Genomic DNA, 23,308 nt, shown 5'->3' with positions numbered 1-23,308 from the left:
ACATAGGTGCACCTCTACTTTCGTGAGTGTACTCCCTATGTTTAGCACTTCTTGAACTAATGTTAAATCTCAATTTTCATTGCAGAAATAACACCTTAGATAATCAGAATTAATGGTACCAGATTAATCATGATTTAAAGAGCCAAAGTGCTAAATAACTTGCTCAAATCATAGCAGTTAAATAGCCAAATGATAAACACTAACAATCATAGAAAGTTCAACCAAACCCAAGGCATAAACTTTAGAAACACATAATAGACATAAATTCCAGAACTTGCATATTAACTATATTTAAGAATCCAATACAAAAGATAAAGAGTTCGAGAAGAGATAACCCATGTCACTTGAGCTTCAACTTCTCTTTCTTCATCTCCATTTTCATCCTAATCTAGCCATTATACAAGAATGGATGAACTACACTTACTACACTATCCTACACTAAGGAAATGGAAGAACTACATTTCTGCACTCTTCAAGCTTCTCCCGTATGCTCTGCATGTCCTGGTTGCTCCCTATATAAACTGCTCCAAAAGCTCCTTTTCCATTGGTCCAAATTTGCTGCATTTGATTTCCAAATCTGAAATTGTTAAGATAGTCAATAGCCATTGTTTTTGACTTGAAAATATGCCAACTTTCTTGCCCTTTTGTCTTCTAAAGCATGTGCACCGAATTCTCTTGCAGATTGTAGCTGGAAAGTAGTCAGAGCACAAGAGAATTGACTGAGCAAAATTGCAGAATTGCGGCCGGAAAACGCGCCTACACAAAACGCGGTTACAAGTCACGTTTTGTGTACTCGCGTATTCACTTTGTCCTTACTTCAGCTGCGATTTTCTCTATCATAAAGGCTGAACTGGATTTTTTGTAAAACACCAAAGTTGTAGCCCTTTGAGTTAGCTTTCCAATGCTTCAATAATCATCCAAATCTGAGCTTTGTAGCCTGAGATATGATCGAAATACTAAACACTGGTCAGAGCTCTGTTTTCCACTTTGGACAGCTGAGTTGAATTTCGGTATTTCAACTTTTGGACTATGAAAACGGCTGAACTGGACTTTGATGTCTTCATACCAAATGTAGATATATCTCTTAGCTTCAAAATGGTACCAAGATCACCTTGATCCGATCTGTGTAGCTCCAGATATAGTCAAAATACCAAAACGTGTCAGAGTTGTCAAAACCTGACTTTTCTTGATTCAAATTGCATTTTTCCTTTTTACACTTCATATTTAATTTTCCCCACTTTAATCCATCTTCAATCATCCAAATATCTTCTCAATGCACTTCATTTGATGATTGAATCATTAAACCTACAAAATATGAAGTTTTTACCATAAAAATCCATAAAATGCAATGTTTAGCCATTTTAACATAAAATGTAGTTTTTTTTACCAAAACCTTAGTTATTTTAGTTATTAAACTAAATAATCAAACCAAAATTAACTAATAAAACACACTAAAAATACGTAAAATAAACCCTTGTCAATAGCTTTTAAAGAATAGGAGGATCTGTTTGAAAAAAATAAGAACATCATCCGCAAACGCCAAATGAGTTATATGAGGACATGCATACGGGACTTCGAAACCCACATAACCCGATTGCATGACGAGATTATTCAATCCTCTAGACAACGCCTCAGTTCCTATAATGAATAACGCAGGCGATAGAGGGTCACTCTGACGGAGTCCTCTCGTAGATTTAAAAAAACCATACGAAGACCCATTTATAACGACCGAGAACCAGACATTAGATAGCAATCTCCATACCAAATCAATAAATATTTCCCCGAATCCAAATCTCCTTAGAATACCAATAATATGACCCCATGCCATCCGGTCATACACCTTAGACATGTCAAGCTTCATTACTACATTGCCACCTCTAGTCTTTTTCCCAATACCCGATATTACCTCCTGAGCTAGCAGAAAATTTTCTGTTATATTACGACCTTTGACAAAATCTGTCTGCTGGGGAGAGATAATTTTTAGCAACACACAAGCCACTCTATCCGCTAAGATACGGGATAGCAACTAGTTGAAGAAATTACACAGACTGATGGGCCTAAATTGAGAAAAATCCTGAGGGTTTGGCATCTTTGGAATTAACATAATGGGAGTAGAGGTGATGAATCGAGGCAATTCTGCACTACAGAAGAAACTAAGTACCGCATTGTAGACATCTTGGGCGACCACTTCCCATGCGTATGTAAAAAATTTGCCTGTGAATCCATCTGGGCCAGCAGCACTGTCCCCATCCATTGTCCTTACAATTCGACCTCCTCAATCGAAGGTACTGCCTCCAATTTTACATTGTCCCCCTCTGAGATCATGGATGGAATTAGATGCCACATTTCAGAAGACGATTCCAAAGAGCCCGTGAAGAGATCAGAGAAATAAGTGATTGCCTCACTTGCTATATCAGCATTTGTGTCCACCCAATCACCATTAGATTTTTTGATGCGGTGTATCATTCCTTGAGTCGGTCTCTGTCTTATTACCGCATGAAAATACTTTGAGTCCCTATCGAACCCATTTTACCCTGGTCTTTTGACTCCAAAATTGTTCTTCAATTGACAATGCGTGCCGCAACTCCGCTTAAGCTTTGCTGAGCTCCACCTGGCACTCCTCCGAAACATCATGATCCACAGCCTCCTCTGCCCATTGTACCGCATCGTCCGCAGATCGAACAGCATCAAATATGTTCTCGAAATGTTGTTTGTTCCAAGCTTGAATAGCCCTCCTGGTTGCCAATAATTTAGAGCATAAAATACGTAACGGAGATCCATCCACATCTTGATTCCAAGCCTGGCGAATAACCTCCAAGAGTTCTGGTTTAGTCGTCCAGACATTCAAGAATCGGAAGGGCCTTGATTTATTATCCGATCGAGTTGCAAACGAAATCTTTAGCGGAGTATGATCCGAGGGATGTCTTGCCAGGTGAAGCACAGAAATGGAGTCTGAGAGATCCAAGCAATCTCCATTAATTAAAAACCTATCCAACCTCTTCGAAATCTGGGCTCTACCTTTCCAATTGTTCGACCACGTGAAGCTAGGTCATGAAAACCCTACATCAAAAACCCCAGCGTCTTCCATGAAAGACATAAAATCCACCCCCTCCGCTATAGCAAATGGACGACCCCTCTTTTTTTCATGAGGTGCCAAAATAACATTAAAGTCACCCCCAATACACCAAGGAATAGAATTAGGCTTATCATTTAATAAGTTGAACCATAATTCTCTGCGCTCCTCCACTGAACACTTTGCATGGGCAAAAGACGTGATAATTGGACTAGGGAGCAAAGAATTTTGAACATCTATAGAAATATGCTGGTCCGAACTCCCAACAATGGAACACACAAAAGGACTACTATAGAATACCCAAATATCTCCAAAACAGTTAACAAAAACATAATCAAATAATAATCATAGACGGATGGACTCAATTTTAGACACGTCTAGCTTTGGTTCACAAATGACAACAAATTGAGCATGATGAATTCGTAATAGTTTTAATCAATCTTCTGAGATTAGGGGTTTTAGCTACCCCTCTAATATTCCAAAAAATGTCACTAATCATAGGAAAGAACCTGGAATGAGTTTTGGGATGATGTCAATGACCATAATTGTCTGTCGGATGGGAAATAAGCCCGCACACCCTTGCCCCGCGCTTGTCGACAATCCTGCTCAATGGCTAGTGATTGGTTAATGTTCAAAGCGTGTGTGGATGTTTCCATTGAATTCTCACGTGGTACAACCAGTCTTGGGGATACATTTCCTGCTATAATTGGCAAGATAACTTCATTACCCGCATTTGCTTTGGAACCCACTTCCTGAACCCCACGCAAATCGACATAGAGATTGTCCAGGTCAGTGTTGTCGGCCTCTTGATGATGTTTAGTTCCCAAAATGTGCTCCGCAATAGGCTGAGGTCCCTTGTCCTCCTGGCCATGATGAATGTCAGCATTATTATTTTGCATGGTGGTGGTGTCGGCCATTTGTTTTTTATCTTTTCCCAAAGTTTGCACCGTTTGAATCTGGGTCCCCTTTGAATCATGTCCATGGTTATCATGCATTTGGGCTCCAATTACCCCTTGTTCCCCATGCAATGCTTCATGCATTTCATTACCATTACCAGCCTGTCGATGTACATCATCACCCATGGCTTCTGTTACTTGTTGAACCTCAACATCGCTGTCTTCTTCATGAACAACGCCGTTGATTTCAGCAGTTTGTAAAGATGTTGTTTCTCCTTTGTCGGCTATCTGATAAAGCTCAGCAGATTTGTCCAATATACATGTCGTCTCTTTGTCCTCCATCACAGCAGCTGGTCTTGTATCCTCAATATTAACCACAGACTTCGTGGTTGCATTTCCATTAGTTTCTGGTTTGCGCACAGGTGCATAAACTGTCATATGATCATTTTTTGTTTCCAAGTTTGATCCGTTCTACAGACGCATGGGTTGCTTATTCTGGTTCCGAGATCCAACCTCTGTGATGATCTTCTTACATTCCTCTTGAGAATGACCCAATCGCCAACAAGAGGAACAATATGGTGGAATGTTTTCTAGTTCAATTCTTTGCCAGAAACTTGATTCCCCTTCGACAGCCACCCAGACCCTCGGCACCACAATTTTTGCTACATCAATCTCCACACACACACCCTGGCCACACTAGGACGTGTCCCAGCAGCCGTTGCCGAATCCAGGAATAAAGGTCTTCCTACTGGAGACAATATGGAAAACAAAGAGTGTTTATCAAAATAATGAATAGGCAAGGTTGGAAGATTTACCCATACCAGTACTAGAGATGACTCTCTATGTACATGAAACTCCCTGGTCTATCGAAATACACGCATCGGATATTTGCCCAATTGCCAATTACCTCTCGTCCAAACCCTGTTAAAGTCTACTTCCGCGGAGCACTTAATCAAAACATGTCTATAGTCCATCAATCCAATAGAAACGTGGTCTTTCAGATTTAACAAAGCAAAGAACTTTCGAATCTCCTCCAAAGAAGGTCGTCCATAAGAAAATTTTCCAACCAAAGTCCATCTAAATGGCGCCGCAAGTCTGTCCGCATCTACTCTCGAGAAGATGACCGCAGCTTCCCCCTTATACACAGAGGCCTGCTGAATTTTGATAGGAGATGTTGAAGGATGTGAAAAGAGTTGGGAAAAAGATTTTTTTTTTCTGTAGGAGACCCTTGCCTCTCAGCCGGTGGCTGAAGGGCAGCCATGTAACTTAGAATTAATCTAAAAAGATGGTGGAGGGAGGAATTGTCTATGGAGAGAAAATGGCTAGAGAGTTAAACGTACACTTAATAGAATTATTTGAGTTGATTTATTCATGAACAAAAAGGCATTCTATCATTATTTTCATTTGTGAAATATTTCAAATAGTTTGTAAAACATATTTTGTTGACAAAATATCAATTATACTTCAGCTAGAGAAACATATTTCAAAGAGCTGGTGGTAACGAGAAGTAATGTATACAAGCCTATCAAAACATATGCACTCATAGAAAGTAATAATAAAAGTTCTTTTTATATTATTTTAACTATCTGTCTAATGGGTATCTTATGGACACTTGTTAAGATATATTTCAAGTGTTAGATTTTAAGAAATATAAAATTAATTTGAGAAAGCATATAAATGCAAGGTGATTAATTAGGAAAAGTGTATAAATATAAGAAAAAGTAATAATTATTAGTATGTATATACATGATAGGTTGGGTAGAATATAAATATATTAGCGAGTATCTATAAGACATCTGTTAAAAAAATTATCATTTTATCAAGAGATAAAAAAGAATGCCTGATATTATATTCCTCTCCACCTGAAATTAATCCACGCTCCCGCGCTGATCGTGACATGTTTCTGACATTTCTAGTATGTGTTAACATGCGAACAAATTTTATCATGGCGTTGGCTAATTACTTGACAAAATCTTTATTGTACAACGGATAAAAATACTCTAAATAAGATTGTGAAGTTCCCTAATTTCACATTAAACACAATTCAGAAAAGATTATGGGGTCCCTATTTGTTCAATTGACTCTATTTCATTGGTCAAAGAACAACTATTAGATTTGCCAAATAATTGACAAAATCTTTTGTTACCATGCTGCATGCATGGATAGAAACTTAGTTAAACTTTCAAGAAACTCCATTTTGCAGGAAGAAACCCCACACGAAATATACAGGGAAGATGAGGAAGGGAAGACCATAATATGGCACTTGCCTCGTAACAACTTCACCATCATGGTGCTGTGGTCCCAATTCCTTGTCTCCGCCTCAGAGATAGTAGTCAATGGCACACAAACCGGCAGTTTTCATCTGCACCTGGACAAGATTGATGAGAGTTGGGTGCAAAAACTACCAGCCCTAGATTATGCAGTTATCTCAACCGCCAACTGGTTCTTCAGATCCAACTACGTGTACGAGGGTGGTCATTTTCTTGGGTGTATTTACTGCCCGGACCCAAACGTGACGCACCTTGGCCCTGACATTGTTATACAAGGAGCTATTAGGCTTGCTCTTAAGTCCATCAACGACTGCAACAACTGCTCGAGGATAGTGATTTACTGAGAACATTCTCACCACCCCAATTCGAGAACGGGGCATGGAACATGGGAGGTACTTGCATGAGAACACGCCCATTTGCTCCAGAAGAGATTAACAACAGTGGCCTGGATTTGGTTTACAGGAATGCCCAACTGGCAGAGATTGATAATGCCCGCAAATTGGGAGAGGAAAAGGGAAGAGCATTTGATGTTATAGATGTTACTGAAGCTATGCTAATGAGGCCTGATGGGCCATCCTGGATTACATTGGGATAACTGATGGAACAAGGGACTGAGTGATTGCATCCATTGGTGCTTGCCAGGGCCTGTTGATACTTGGAATGAATTTTTACTTGAATTGCTCCGAAGACGCTCCAGCTTTCCTCTGAGCTCTAGAAGGCATGCATCAGAAGATGTTAAAAATCAAGGACAGTGCTACAGTGCCTATAGTTATGGTAACGATATTAGGGAAACCTGCTATTATAGGTTTCTATTACCTTTAGTGACAGATCAAATCTTTTAGTGACTTTTTAAATATTATATTAAAATAATTAATATTAACTTTAGTAAGTTTTTAATTAAAACTAGTAAGTATATGCCTGAAAGATAAGATTTAGTCAGAAATAGAAATTTACACTTTGAGTAATTTAATTTACTTATTATTTGACAAAATTTACTTATGTTTAAATTAAACTTACCAATACTAAAAGTAAAAAATGTACATATTTAAGTAAAAAAACGGTTTTGGGTTCCTGAAATCGGTTTTGGGTATCACCTTTCTCTTTAAAGTTATCTACCTTCTTCTTATTCAGTTCCCAGTTCCAATGATACGATTGAATTCCCAGGCAAAGGTTTCCACTTTGATCCACACTTTCTCTTTGTTACAATTGAATAAATCTTCTCACTTCAAAATTTTCATCTTTAGTTCACACTTTGCTTCTATCCTTTCTCATCGTTCGGTTGGGTTTGAGTGCTGCCATATGCAAACACAACAAAAGGGTTAGCGACGGTGGTAGCCAGCCAAAGAGCATATGAAAAATAGCAGTGACGAGGTTAGATCATCATGTTCTCTTGAAATCGTTTGATTATATTGCTGTAATTTATTTATATTTCATTTGTTTTGTTTGTCAAGATTTTCTTGGGAAATCAAGGCTGAGAATTTGAAGATTTTATTGCAATTTTGGGCCCGAAAATGTCCGTTGAAACATCTAGGAAATGGTTGTAGTTTTGATTGTCTACGGGTAAAATATGTTTAATAGCCATGTGAAACATCTAGGAAAGGACTTGAGACCAGGCGTTTAAGTTAAATGTGATTAATTTGTGAATGCATATAAGATGTTTGGTGAAATGTCAAAGAGAAATTTGTATGTTGTGATTGCTACTCTGTGCGGGTGAGAATTAGTAATATATTAGTAACTCAACATGAGCTTTATAACTTGAATTCTTCAGGCAAGAGAGGTTTCTCCCGTTTTGGAATTCTAAGTTGATACGCTTGATGGAGCATATGTTATTGAACTGAACTGATCTAGAATCATTGTTGCGAATCTGTTGTTTCTATGGAAATTTATTATCAGCCTCTTGAATTTTTTACTCCATTGTAACGTCTGCAATGCCACGGAAATTTGGCCATTATTACTCTTGTAAATCTGTGTTGCAGAAGCAATTCTTATTACCATCCTATGATACATGTAGATTTTGTAGAATCACATCTTCCCTCTTCTTCAGTCAGGAAAGGAGAGAAAATTCATAGAACAGTTTCCGACCATCAATCAATTATGGTGTTATACATACTTCATATTTTTGCATTTTTTTGTTTATTTTTCTTTTGAATGGTGTTGCATGGGGCAAACCTGCGGAATCCAGTGGTCTTTGAGGAAAGGATTGTCAAATGCTGGTTGTTGATACATATAGACACAATCAATTATATCACCGTCTTTGCTCTGTCATGAGAAAAAATTTTGAATTTCATTGTAAAGAGCCAAAGGCATTCAACATAATCTAATCTACCTACCCGCAAATTTGTGACTTTCATTGAACTAAGGATTAGATTATGCTGGTTGTTTCGATATTTTGGACATGTGAATAACTCATCTTCCTCCTAAAAAATTACTAATACGTAAACCCTTACCGGGAGAGTCAAAATAGCTTGTTAATGCCATTGCTATATCATAACGATTAGACTGGAACATAAATCTGTTGAATGGGTTGATTGGAACAAAATTCAGATGAATGGTTTATATGAGAATTGAGGTTTTCAATTAGTTTGATGATGGTTTGTAATATAGAGAGAGAATGGAGTTCTAATCATAAAATACCTAGAAAAGAAACGGGTTGCCAAGTCGAGAAGATAAGTAAGTTTTTAATTCAAACTAGTAAGTATATGCCTGAAAGATAAGTTTTAGTCAGAAATAGAAATTTACACTTTGAGTAATTTAATTTACTTATTATTTGACAAAATTTACTTATGTTTAAACTAAACTTACTAATACTAAAAGTAAAAAATTTACATATTTAAGTGAAAAAATCACCGGGTTTCTAAAAATGATTTTGGGTTGCTGAAAACGGTTTTGGGTTCCTGAAACACTTTCGGGTATCACCTATCTCTTTAAAGTCATCTGTCTTCTTCTTATTTAGTTCTCAATTCCAACGATACGATTGAATTCCCAGGCAAAGGTTTCCACTTTGGTCCATACTTTCTCTTGGTCCAATTGTTGTTGCTACAAAGGGACAAAAGGCAAAACAGTCCACTCACAAGCGAAAGCGAAGACGATGCAAAAATTGCAAGTAATCACCTACTCTTAAAATTGACTTATTCTACGGTTAGAATAGCTTTGCAAAACCAGATATGAATGAGCAATGCTAAATTTCATCCACTCATTGGCTTTATGTTAGAAGGCCAAAAATGTTAGTTATATATGTACACTTCATATACGCCTTTATAAATTCAATCTTATTGTTTATGGATTGTGCTTGGCAATTTTTTTCCCGCAGGTCATTTGGACATGATAGACGAAAATGTACTAAAGTGTGCACAGATGCATATGAAACTCACAATTATGATCATGTTGGGGCACCCAATTATGTTGAGAATGTAAATTTGAATCTGATAGGATCATCCGATGGCCTATTGCAATCAGATTCACAGCATGGATGCAATAAGGAATTAATGGATAGTAATTGGTTTCAGATCATTCCTCCTGGTCAGGTAATGTATAGCTTGCTTTTATTTATTTTTGTGTGAAGGCATGAAATATAATGGTGCTCTATTTGCATTTGTATAGGCATTAATGTGGGCATGCAATCCTTCATTAATCCAAAGTCATGTACAAAACACTAGCTTGTTAGGAGATGAAAAGTATTCAGGTACATTTTTCCTTCTTCACGCCTAAGTTTTATGTTATTTATTTGCTATGATTATGTGTTGTTGTGGCCTTTTTTTAATACAAATCTTGTGATGGTTTTGTAGTGAATGAACCAGATTTCAGCCAAGACCATTAAGGAATTTTATTCTTGAGAGAGTACAAATGTTTTTGCACGTCTTTGCTCAAAGCTTTTAGGATGATTTAAGTTTCTTCGAAGGTAGTTTAATGCGTTTTGATTGTAAATCTGAACATAATCTCCTTAGTTTGCAATTTCTGGTGTTTACTTGTTTTAATGTGAATAATTTCAGCTTGCTTGGAAAAAAGTTTGGTGATCAAATTTCAGATATTGTTAGCATCCAAGTGCTCTTGGGTTTGTAAACCAGAAATGTCAATCCAAACTGAAGCTTTTGATAGTGATATCAGAGCCCTTGATGCTGGTGATCAAATTCTCAAATCAAGTTACTAGCCTTTTGATTGCTTCAGATTTCTGAAGCCAAAGTCTTTGTGCTCTAAATTCAGTTCTTGGCCATGTAATCTTGTCATGCTTAGATAGCTATATCTAGTGTCCTGCCAGCTTAATTTTGATGCGTAAGTATCAATTATTAAAAGTTAGATTCATTCTGATGCTCAAAATGAGCCGTTTTCTCCTATTTTGAAATACCAATTTCATATCAAATGTCTTGTGCATGTAGATTTTGCTGTTTACTTCAAATTGGACTGGCTTACTTGATGAGCAGAACTCGAAAAGCAACTCAAATACTCATGTTATACAATACTCAGCACACGGTTTTTTAGGCTTTAAAACGTCATTAATGAAAGTTACCCATTCGGTTGTTTAGGAATGTTAGGAGATTCGTCAAATTCAAATGACGATGCCTGAAACTTGTACTTATCCCCAAATTTGTGTTGTAGTACAGTATCAAGATCTTGCACCTATTCCATTCACCTATAAAAATTATGATTATCATAAATGACATTTTATAATAATTTACATACTATTTGCCAATTAAAAGCAAGTTTCATAAAAAAATGTGCATGTAAATCCATATTGTGAATGATACGAAATATATTTGAAACTCACGAAACTTAATATATGGGTAAATTTACTATAATTTTAAAAGATTACGCTACATTAGATACGATCACTTTACCTTTTATACTTGTGACCTAGAAAATAAATTTATTAAAACACATAACATTTATAAATGATGCATACATTTATTAAAATGCTTAAAACGCAAAACATTTATGAATGAAACATACAATCATTATTATACATTTATGTTACCAACAACTACTAACTATAATATTAAGTTTCAACCATTAATAAAAAAATCTTAGCACTAGTTTAAATAAACTTCTTAATACTTGTTTCATATAAGTTTCTTTAAGTAATATAGTAAATTTATGCCACAAACTAGTAAGTTTTGATGATTAACCAAATTATTATTCTTTCAACAAGATTTACTATTAATCTATAAAAACTTACTATTACTTGAACTAAACTTACTCCCCACAAAACTAAGTTTCGAATGTAGAGTAGTAATTTAATTTTTAAAAAAAGTAACTTTCATTTTTATTTCGATTTACTTTTTGAAACATAAATAGGATAACACTTATATGACCATTTTCGATTTATTTTTTATTTACTTTTAGCGGCCATTTGATTATTTGATAGGCCTATCCACCTAAATAGGATAACACTTAAAAATAAGAAAGTAAGTTTTCCATCTAAAATAGTAAGTTAACAGTAATAAATTAGTAACTTTTATACTTCAAAATGTAAATTGGAATAAATATTAAACTTACTTTTTAAATAAATAAATTACTACTTTATATCCCAAACTTACTTTTTATAGTGTAAGTTTAATTCATGTAATAGTAAGTTTTAATACATAAATAGTAATTCTTACTGATAACATGGTAAAATTGATTAATAATCAAAATTTACTGATTTATGAGACACATGTACTATTTTACTTTAAAACATATTTCAAACTAGTGTTAGGGAATTTATTTGAAATAACGATAAGATGTTTTATTAATGATTAATTTTTAGTACCTTAGTTAGTAAGTACTCATAATATACCTGTATAATACAAGATTATAGTTAACATTTAAAAAAATTTATTTACATATTTTAAAATACTATGGAAAAAAGTTTGACTTTTCACATAATCTCGTAAAATATGTAATAAAATTTTGTCGTATTATAAGTTTTTAATTATTTTCAATTTTTGAAAAGTTTGAAAGTTTGGATAATAATAACAACAAATCTTCCTAGTTATATATAGAATATTACTTGTTCATATATCAAAATTTTTATAAATTAACACCTATGAATATAATAAGATGATAAAGTTTTAATAAATTTACATCTGAGACACAAGAAATAATAAGAGTAAAAGCCTAAACAAAATGAGAAATAATATAATAACAAAAATTATAAATTTAGTATAACAATTAATATAAGAAAATTAAATTAAATTTAGAAGGTAAATTAAATAACAATGTCAAGGTTAGAGGTCATGGTAAATGTTACAAATTTTAGGAGAAATTATGTACTGTAAAAATGGTTTAATAATTTTCTATTAAGCATAACTATTGCATACAAAAGGAAAAGATATTTGATTTTATTTTGCTTTGATTAGAAGAACTTGTACTAGTAATAAAAGAAATTTCAATTCAACAATCAACGTGTACATGATTACAGTAATTTTTTAGTCATTTAGACTAATATGTGTCATAAAGTAGTCAGATTTAGTCGTTTGTGAATTCATAATTTTAACAGTTTACATAAAATTCATCTATTAAAAATTATGATTATTATAAAATGCCCTTTTATAATAATTTACTTACCATTTGCCAATAAAAAAAGAGTTTGATAGAAAACATATGGATACAAATCCATAATGTAAATGATACAAAGTATGTTTGAAAGTCACAAAACTTAACATATGGGTAATTTTACTATAATTTTCAAAGATTATTCTATGTTAATACAACTTTAATTTTTATACTTGTGACCCAGAAAATAAATTTATTAAGATTTTACCATTTTATTAAATTCATAGGCATTAATATATGAAAATTGCGTACCATTTTATTATATTCATCGGTGTCCATATATGGAAATTGTGATGTATAGATAAGTGCAATTCTATATATAACTCAAAAGATTTTTTTTTACTGTCATCCAAACTTTTTAACCTTTTACAAATTCAAAAATAATTCAAAATTTATAATATGACAAATTATTCTTACATATTTTATAAGGTCATATGCAAAAAAAAAGTTTTCATAGTTTATTTAAAATGCTTAAAACATATAACATTTATAAATGATACGTACAATTGTGTATCATACATTTACATTACGAGTAATTACTAACTATAATACTAAGTTTCAATTATTAATAAAAAATCTTAGCATTATTTCAAATAAACTTCCTAATACTTGTTCCATATAAGTTTCTTTAAGTAAAATAGTAAATTTATGCCATAAACTAGTAAGTTTTGATGATTAACCCAAATTTACTATTCTATCAACAATATTTACTATTAGTCTATAAAAACTTACTATTATTTGAACTAAACTTACTCTCCAAAAAGTAAGTTTTAGATATAGAGTAGTTATCTACTTCAAAAAAAAAGTAAGTTCCATATTTCTTCAAATTTACTTTTTGAGACATAAAAGTTACTAATTTCTTGAGTTAACTTACTATTTTTAATGTAAAACTTACTAACCATATTTTTAGGTACTATTTTATTTAGATGACCAGTATAACAGGTAATCAAATGGTCGCTAAAAGTGTTTTTACCTGTTATATCAGGTAAAAACAGTTTCGTTATCATAACGCTCGTTACTTCAGACTTTTCCAAAAATCAATACTCGAACAATGAAAGAGTTTTAAACTCCAACAAAGTCACCAATGGATTTAACGGTTTGTTGAGGTTGAGCCGGTCCTAGAGGCTATGATAATGTGGGCTGTGTTTTGGCAGTTAATATTGAAGGGACTCTTGGCAATTATAACTGTAATAGCACTATACAATTCATGGTTCGTAATGGATGAATTTGAAATTGGACAGATTAGATTGATTTTGGGATACAAATTTTAGTGAGTGGGTTTTTTTTTTTAATTTATGTCTTTGCACGTTATTGTATTTGTTTGTATATTTATTGTCTTAGTTTTTACATTTTTTGTAGTAGTGCTTGCACAGTATGGTATATATATATATATATATATATATATATATATGTATATGTATGTATGTATTACAAGGAGGGTTTTTAGAATGGTTAAATCAAAATGCTTATAACTTTTCACTCTTTTTTTAAAAAAATTTTGAATTTTTTTAATTGTTATATATCCTTTCATGTCTTTTGAATTTAAAAAGTAAGAAGTGACCCACTTATATAAGAGTTTGATTTGAAATCTATTAATGTGAGGATACATAAAGAGAAAACATCACCAACCCTACTAAAAGTAAAAAAGTAAATAACAATAATTTACCTTTCAACTTAGTAATCCTAACTAAAAGGGCATATTATAAAGAAAATAATATTCATTAGTCATGGATTAAAAAATTCAGGAATGGTACCATTTGTGAATCCTAAATTATGAAATCACTAAATAAAAAACAGAGTACTACTAGTCTAAAACACAAATTATGGATTTCAAGGCTTTTGGGAGAATGGTGAAAGGAAAAGAATAGGAATTGGGTGGCAAGAATAGGAAGCTAGAAGCTAACTATAGGCGAGGGAAAAAGAATAACGACGAGTTAAAGAGTGGCGGAAAAAGTCAAAAAAAAAGGTGAACTACTACAAGGTTGGATGGAGAGAGAGGAGAAGAAATAATGGGATTGTTGGAATATAATAGGAAGGATGGAAACGTGGTAAGATATCTGAAAGTCATAGAAGGTAGTGAATAACCAATTAGCACTGAAGAGAGAATAGGAAGGGTGATAATTATTAAAAATTTTAAAAATTTTAAAAACACATCATACAAAGATTGTTTTAAATCTATATTAAAGTTTATGAAGAAAATTATTCTATATAAGTACTCAATAATTTTAGGATTATAAGTTGAGAGAAAAAATTTTCTAAAATTGACAAAAATGAATTAGTTATACTTTATATATGTTATGCTAAAAATTTTGATATATGGGCATAACATGATATATTGAAAAATAAGTTTACAATTGCTCTTTCATGTAAATCATTATAAATTAAATTATTTTATGCAAATTATTATCATATATTGACAGGTAATAGGCAAATAAAATTTGGTTTCAACTTATTTAAGATATTAAAATTAAGAAAGTCCATTTTGTACTTACGAAATAAACTTTTTTCTAACATGCTAAGCCTACACTTTTTTGAATTTTTTGCCTTTTTCATATACTATAATATATAAGTATATATATTATTGTTTTGAATTTAAATATGACGGCCCTATCCAGTAATATATAAGTATATATATTAGTATTGTTTTTAATTGAAATATAAGCCTGCGCATAGCACATGTCAAAATGCTAGTTACCAGTATTGGGAATTGTAGAGGTGCCGGATCCGTTAATATCCTCTCAAACCTCTCGTGTGAGATTGAGGAGAAAATCCCAAAAAATTTGATTATCGAATCTATATATTTATGAAAGTAACTATTTTAATTAGACTCTTTCTCATCCTAGTTGGCATGCTCAATTGAGCAGTATTGACGAGTCAAGTTTTCTTTTGGGTTGACCCAATTAATTGGTTAGTGTTAATAATATTGTTTTTTCCAAACTTCTAAAATAGACATATTTTATCCACTTCATCATATATCTTTCAAAAATACACATATTTTATCCACTTAATCACACATCTTTCAAAATCCTACGTTTTAAAAACAATCACCTCATCTTTTTAATTTTTCTCTTCATAATCTCCAACTTTTATCTTCATATGTAATTAGATAGAATTTATCTTATTTTATAAGAGAATTTAGTCTCCACTTCTTTTGATTATGAATAGATAAACCTATTATCTATTGTCAAAATTCATTCAGATATAAAATAATCCTTATAATCAAAATTGAAAATCTTATTCTCATATCAGATTAACCTCAAATTTGAAATCCTATACCATACTTATAAAATGTATTAGTTAGTGATGATTTCAATCATTTCAACAACTATTTGGTTCCTCTAATGGTTTCCACATTTTATTTTTTTTTTTGAGAAACTTTATGACGATTTAGTGGTGGTTCTTTTGATACATTAGTTTTATAACTTCTAGACTAGAGTACTATATGTTTAAAAAAACGTTTGCCCACCTTTTTAGGTTTTTCAGGTATATAAGATGATTTTTAAAAATACAATGCGTTTGCGCAATGTTTTTGTTGACTATATGATTGTATGGTAAGTTCCTACTTTTTTTGTACCTTCTTAATTGCTTTATTTATCAGATCCTTTTTTTAATATAGGTTTAATTTTGCACCACGAAGATAGCATTTGAACATCTAAGCTTCCAATCATGGGAATGTACAATGCATGTGTAAGTTCTTCCAATTTACATTAGTTCAATTAATTAGTTCGTTCCTTGCTCTGTCTTATTTATTTATTTATTTATTATTTAATTCTATTTTAGTTAATTGATTATGGCGTGGCAATGGAAGCAAGATGGACTTGCATGCTAAGCAAGATGTATTTTTTTTAAGAGAAGAAAGATGAACGTTTTCAGAAATTAGTTGACTCATATATGTATATATATATATATATATATATATATGACTCATATATATATATATACACATATATTGGAATATTGTTCCCAAATCGAGTTTTTACCCAATTTATGTTTCACTACTCCTTCTTTTAATCCTATTTAATAATTCTATATATTTTCAATTTATTAAAAGGATTTGGCAATTCTTTGTGGGAGAGGACCAGTGCGATTGAGGTTTGATACGGTTGAGTCTAGTAATTGTACTTTTCATATTATTTAATATACAATTACATGACATTATTGAATTCGAAATAAAAGTGATGTATATGAATAAAATATTTGATATATATTCAATACAACATTATGATAAATTTGTACACTAAAAATTAAACATATATAACGATTGGACGAAACTGTACAAAACACAATTGTACTGAGTCCTTGTCCATTCTTTGCGCTATTCAATTGTTTGCACTTGTGCTGTGTTGTAGATTTACTTTTATTTCCATCTTGGAGTACCTTAATACCTAAAATTCACCTTCACGAATAGATCTAGATCTTTGCTAAGTAATAGCATGTTCACTAGGGCTGCCCTAATGGTTAAGCGACAGGCTTTTGGAATTCTCCCAAGCGTTAGGATTAGGGTTCGAATTGTGTACCTCTACTTAGAAATGTGGTGTTTTGAAAAAAAAATTAATAATAGAGGTTTTGGTATTAAAATCATTTTTTGGCTTTTTGCATAAACTCAAAATTAGTGCTTTTGAAATAACTTTCATGCTTCAAAAAATAGAAAATAAGAATCTGATCTATTCATCAGAAATTATGAACTAAATAAAAAGATAAATATACTCATAATATGATCAAGTACTTTTACCGAAAGTTTTATTAAATGAAGGGATCTTTTTTTAACTGTAATTTCAAACAGGCATTGAACAACTTCGAATCTGTAATATTATTTTTGTCGTAATGAGAATGATTCATGAACAACTTTTCATGTCAAACAAAAAATCCCAGTTGGAAGTTAGAGTAGCCATGAGGCCCATCACTGCAATGACTTGACGATGCGGGCCGGAGTACTGAATCTGAATCACATTTTCCAGATGCCATGGCACGGCTCTTTATTAAGTCCTACAAAAGCACATGGAGCATACTATACAGGCTCTTAATTTTGCAGTACCGCCGGCCCAAATGGCAAATGCATGCTCAACTAATAACATGTCAGGGAATTGAGTATATTTGGGAAATTAGGAAGAGGTATTAGAGAAGAGAGAATCAAGAAGGGTAAGGACAGAAGAAGATGAGAAATAAGGAAGAACAAGAGAGAGAAATGAGAGAAAAATGATTCTGTTATCACTTCATGGATGATTCCACCAATTGGATACAAGCATCTTATAACTTATTCTGTTAACTGCACTTAACTAACTCCATCAACCCTCAAAACTACACCGTTCCATTTATTACACTGAATAATGATCTAAACTATGTCGTTTATAGCTCTGATCCTGACATTAACTACTTCAAAATAAGCCTTGACCTCGAGGCTGGAAATTTGGGAACTGGTGCTGAATGAAATCTTTATCCTTCCACAGAGCTTCATCTAAATCTAGTTGCTCCCATTTGATCAGATATTGGACAACTGGATTGCCATTTCTCAGTTTGACTCTTCTCGTCAAAGTTAATTCTAGCTCAAGTGAACACCAATCCTATAAATTAAATTTTGGAAATGTAGGTGTAATCTGTAGTGATGCTTCCATTCTTCTCTTCAGCAAGGATACATGGAACACCGGATATAATTTAGCTCCTGATGGTAATTTCAGCTTGTATGCAACCTCTCCAATCTTTTCTTCTTTTTCAAGAGGACCATAGAGTTTGGCAGCCAACTTATGACTCCTTCTAACTACCACAGATTGTTGTTTATATGGTTGCAATTTAAGAAAAATCCAGTCCCTCACATGAAATGTTCTCTCTGTTCTATGTTGACCAGCAAATTGTTTCATCCTGTGCTGAGCTTTCATCAGTGTTCCTTGATGCTTGCAGATATCCTGATCCTTTCCTGTAACATTTGTGCTATTGCAGGAATCATAGAGTCCAAATGGGGTCCCATAAGTAGTGGTACTAACTTATATCCATATAATGCCTCAAAAGGGGTGAGATTTAGACTGGAGTGATATATTGAATTGTACCACTATTCTGCCAATGAGATCCATTTGCTTCAATTGGTAGGCAGCTCTCCAATCATACACCTCAGATAAGCTTCTACACAATGGTTTAATCTCTCGCTCTGCCCCATCAGTTTGAAGACCATGAGAATGCAACCAAACTTTGGCTTCATCACGCAAAGAAAAAGAAAATAACCTTAGCCTAATAGCATCCTCACTCATTCCATTCATTTTAATTGTATCACAAATTTTCGAGAATGTGGCCAAATGTGCATTTGGATTCTTTATGGCATTACCTCCAAATTGATATTGTTGAACTATTTGAATAATTGATGGTTTAATTTCAAAATTGTTAACATTTACCGTAGGCCTTGCTATGCGTGTTTGTGACCCTTGTGTGCCCGGTAGAGTAAAATATCTAAAAACTCACCTATTTGCTTCATTTTTCACCATTTCTTCTTCAAAAGGCAACTCAATAGATATTCCCTCTATATGTTGTTGTTGCTCTTCCTTCTCTTGTGGTGCATGCCTTCTTTGTCTTCGTAGTGTCTTTTCAATTTGTGAATCAAAAGATGCAACTACGTGTAAAGTCCGGTACATACAATAAAAACAAGAAGAAAAGACATAAGGTAATATATATCACAAAAATAAATTAAAATTCTATCCTAACTATTAACACAAAATTCAACTAAACTAAGAAAAAATGTCTAAATCAATAAAGATTGTTAGGCCCTAATATTACCACTCTCCAGCAACGGCGCCAAAAACTTGACAGATTTTTGATACAAGTACAAGTTTAAATCCAAAATATACCCGTTTGACTGCAAATATGCAGGTCAACTAGTAGATTAGCGCATATATCGGGTCAATCTCATGAGAAGCAACTAATGTGAGTACTAGGTCCTTACTTACTCTATTATTTAGACTTACTATCAATAAAAGCAATAGAAATCACAATATTCACTAACTAACCAACTTAACTAAATAACTTGCAAGAAAACAATAGAGAAAACTCACTAAATACTTGAGCGTAGGGATGTAGAGTCCACTTATGGCTTTAAAGGTACAAGTAAAAAGATTTACCTTTTGTTACTACTTTTGTTTAACTAAGGATTCATTTCCATATTTACTAAAACTCACTCTGATGATATAAGGGCCTAGTTTAGACTAGTCTTTCCTATTCTCATGGTGAATGATTAGATCTACCCTTTTGTTCTTCATGAAATGCAAAAATAATCCATTCAAGCGCACTTCTATTCTCATGAGTCTACTCCTTAAGCTCCATTTATATTGTTCATCATTATTATCAATTTTTATTGAATAATAACAACTTAAAACTTGCTATTGATGATCAAACAACAAGAAGTGATGAACATACATAAATGAACAAATTAATACAAATCATATTCAACTCATATCAAGTAGTCATAAGTTTCATCTACTCACTAGATTTAGAAATTTGGCTACTCCTGTGATATAAGACAAGAAAGAACATTATTTCATTGCATGAGCACATAATGAATCATAAGTAAAGAGATAGATAAAGAAAGCTTAGCTAAGGTGATGAACAAGCTCCCAAATCTTCTATTTCTTCAACAAAATGAGTTGTACAATGAAATTTCCAAGTGTTTCTTAAAAGTTTCTAGCTAGATAGAATAAAATGCTATAACTAACCTCTTGAGCTATAAACTGAGAATAACTCTTTTTCCTACTCTTTTCAATGATTTTTACATTAACAGTGTTAAGAGAGTCAAAAAATGGTAAATAAAATGATACAAAACTTCCTTTTCTCTTCCCTAAAGATTCTTGAGCATGTATAGTCGAAATTCTGTGCTAGAATTGAGTTGAAAAATAGTGTGAAAATAGGGCAAGCTGCAGAACAAATTACAGAGAAACAGAGGACAATATGTGATCTCCGAATACGCAACTTGAGCTCGCGTATTAGAGGTCGCGTATTCAGTTCAGGTATGTTTTCTTGCTTCTTTTCTGCTCCAGTTCACCATTAAAATCACAAGCAAGATGATCATGTTGTTGTTCATATATTTCACCAATAATACTTGCATTTGATGCCCTATTTTCTTTTCAAATTGTCATTGAATCATGCACTAGTAGCGTTTAAATGAATTTTGTCCCGAGCCAACGCTTATATCATGTCTCAAATCCTACAAATGTAACCAACTCAAACGAAACTTGCAAAATTAACAGATTTAGAGAGCAAGTTACACCTTAAAAATCCTAATTTATACCAAAAATAAACACATAATGCTACTTAATAAACATATATAATAAACACTTCTCATAAAGTGTTTAAACATATAGAGGTGGCAATTTGTCCCAAGTCCCAATGGGTTACCCATGCTCCATGGGGACTTTGGGCGGGATGGGTACTGGAATTTGATATTGGGTTTAAAATGGGACAAATCCCAATTATACACATTAATTGATGGGAAATTTTGGGAAAAACTTGGGTACCCATTGGGCTCAAATAGCAAGGGCTCCGTTTGGATTAATTATTTTTTGGGGTATTTTTGAAATATTGTATTGTAGCAGTGTATATAAAAAATTTTTACTCTAAAATTTTTTTGAAATATTTGATATACTAATATGGATGGGATGTTTTTAGAGTTATTGTATATTACTATAACATTGTACTTGAAAAAATTATTTTTTGAAAAAATAGCCAATCCAAACGGAGTCTTAGATTCAAAAATTATCTTTAACAATTTTTATAGTCATACCAGCAAATATAATCTAGCAGTCTTCCTAGTCATTATGCACAAGAATTTCTAGCATTTTAGTCAGTTTAGACTTGTCATCCTTGGACAATGATTAGTATAAATATTCAACACCCTAAGTGCCTTGGCCATCTTGATATATGCTGGAATATAACTGTATATCTATTTTTTCCTTTATTTGTTAATCCAATTTTTGGTGGAAATCCTGAGTATAAAGCACTTGCATGTTTATTTAATAAAACTAAAAGAAATTTAATAAATAAAAAATATTAAAGTTATATAAAAAATTAAAAATGAATTAAAGGAAAAAAAATATGTAGAAAATAGATTTGGGTATTGGGCGGGATCAATCTAAACCCATCCCAAAGTGATCCCGCCCAAGTTAGTCCCAAAACACATATGGATAAGGTTTGGGCCCAAATCCATATGACTCGGTTCCATCTCAAACCCAAGCAAATCCCGCCCATCCCACCCATTTTTTCACCTCTATAAACATAATAAAATTTCCATTAGCATAATTCTTTGTTTCATGTGTCCATGATTATATTGTGTTATCTTAAATCTTTTAGGAGAATTTCATTTCCTATCATTCTTATTTTCCAATCCTGAATTCCTGCAATTTCACAAATCTTTAGCTCCACATTTAAGAAAAATTTTTTAGTTCAAGCAAGCGCAGAGTGTGGGAACATCATTTTCAAACCATTATTTGGCTCCAAATTATTTTCTTGCATCACAAACACAATTTCCAACATAACTTTTTATCTTCCCAATTACTTTTTTATCTCACATACATCACAGTTTCCAACAAAATTTTTAGATTGGGTATACTTGCTTGATTTCTTGCAATATGATGATTATTCGTTATAAATACCATATTTATCTACTTTATATGCATATTTTTGTGTACCAGCATGCATAACTAGTCTACAGTGTTACATGATTGCATGGATGTGTTAATGAAGAATTATCTCTAAATGAATAAATACATCGACCATAGTGTCCGTCTTTAAGAAAGAAAATGAAAGTGATGCATGCGTGAGTATATTAGTAAATAAGAACATAATTTATATTTAATGTCCAACGTAGTTACATAAATACAAGAGTTACTGATTGACTAGTTTGACACTGTAATTACTAACAAATCTTGCAAGACAATCTAGTATTGATTATCATTGTATTTCACATTTTAAATACTAAACAGTATTGCCAAAAGTTTTTAGTCCCAACATTGATTGCATTGAATTTCAATTTCTATCTGCTAAATGATATGGCCCCAACCAGGGCTCATGTAGTAATATATATAGGGATGCAAAATATGTAGCAATTTGCAAAAGCAACATGCCTCTTTAGAACATCTTCAAATTTTCACAAAATTGAGGGATTTTGTTGCCCCAACCCGGGCTCGTGTAGATCTGCATGCCTAACGGGGAACGGCCAATAAAAATAACATCATGCACGTTCACCACCATAGAGAACTGGGCGGATCCGAGTTTACCGCCGTGGAAAAGGTTGGAGAATAAATTTAAAATTGTTCCATCAACGAGGTAGATTAACATTTTTGAAAAAGCTTAGTGATTGAGTTTTGACTTGGGAGAGCCAAAATTACTTAGCTTTCTCAAATTTAACAACATCACGTTTGACTTGAGATGAGTAGTTTTTGTTATTTTTCATGAAAATTTACTCTCACATTCGAATAGGGGTTGTGTTAATATCATTTGATACTAAAGTAGTTGTGCCAATATCATTTGCCACATCCTCAAGTAGACCAAAATCTCTAAAATAAGAGGTT

At 32.8% G+C, this 23,308-nt stretch overlaps 1 protein-coding gene across 5 annotated transcripts; it reads left to right on the top strand.

The window, feature by feature from the left end:
* Positions 1–7,334: 7,334 nt before the first annotated feature.
* Positions 7,335–10,543, top strand: LOC113781473. 5 transcript variants are annotated; one of them, XR_003469618.1, is made up of 6 exons: positions 7,335–7,610; positions 9,226–9,338; positions 9,550–9,763; positions 9,840–9,921; positions 10,025–10,137; positions 10,229–10,543. XR_003469618.1 is itself a non-coding variant. In XM_027327415.1 (5 exons), the coding sequence occupies exons 1-5, from the start codon at positions 7,590–7,592 to the stop codon at positions 10,054–10,056; spliced, it is 462 nt and encodes a 153-aa protein (XP_027183216.1). In that variant the 5' UTR covers positions 7,335–7,589; the 3' UTR covers positions 10,057–10,543. The 5 variants fall into 5 exon arrangements, 2 of the variants coding, with proteins under 2 accessions (XP_027183216.1, XP_027183217.1); XR_003469619.1 differs by having other exon boundaries at positions 9,226–9,342; XR_003469620.1 differs by lacking the exon at positions 9,840–9,921 and having other exon boundaries at positions 9,226–9,342.
* The last annotated feature ends 12,765 nt before the right edge of the window (positions 10,544–23,308 follow it).

The sequence above is a fragment of the Coffea eugenioides genome, chromosome 8 (assembly GCF_003713205.1).
Source record: "Coffea eugenioides isolate CCC68of chromosome 8, Ceug_1.0, whole genome shotgun sequence".
NCBI lineage: Eukaryota > Viridiplantae > Streptophyta > Magnoliopsida > Gentianales > Rubiaceae > Coffea > Coffea eugenioides.
This window is presented reverse-complemented; position numbering and strand designations above follow the sequence as displayed.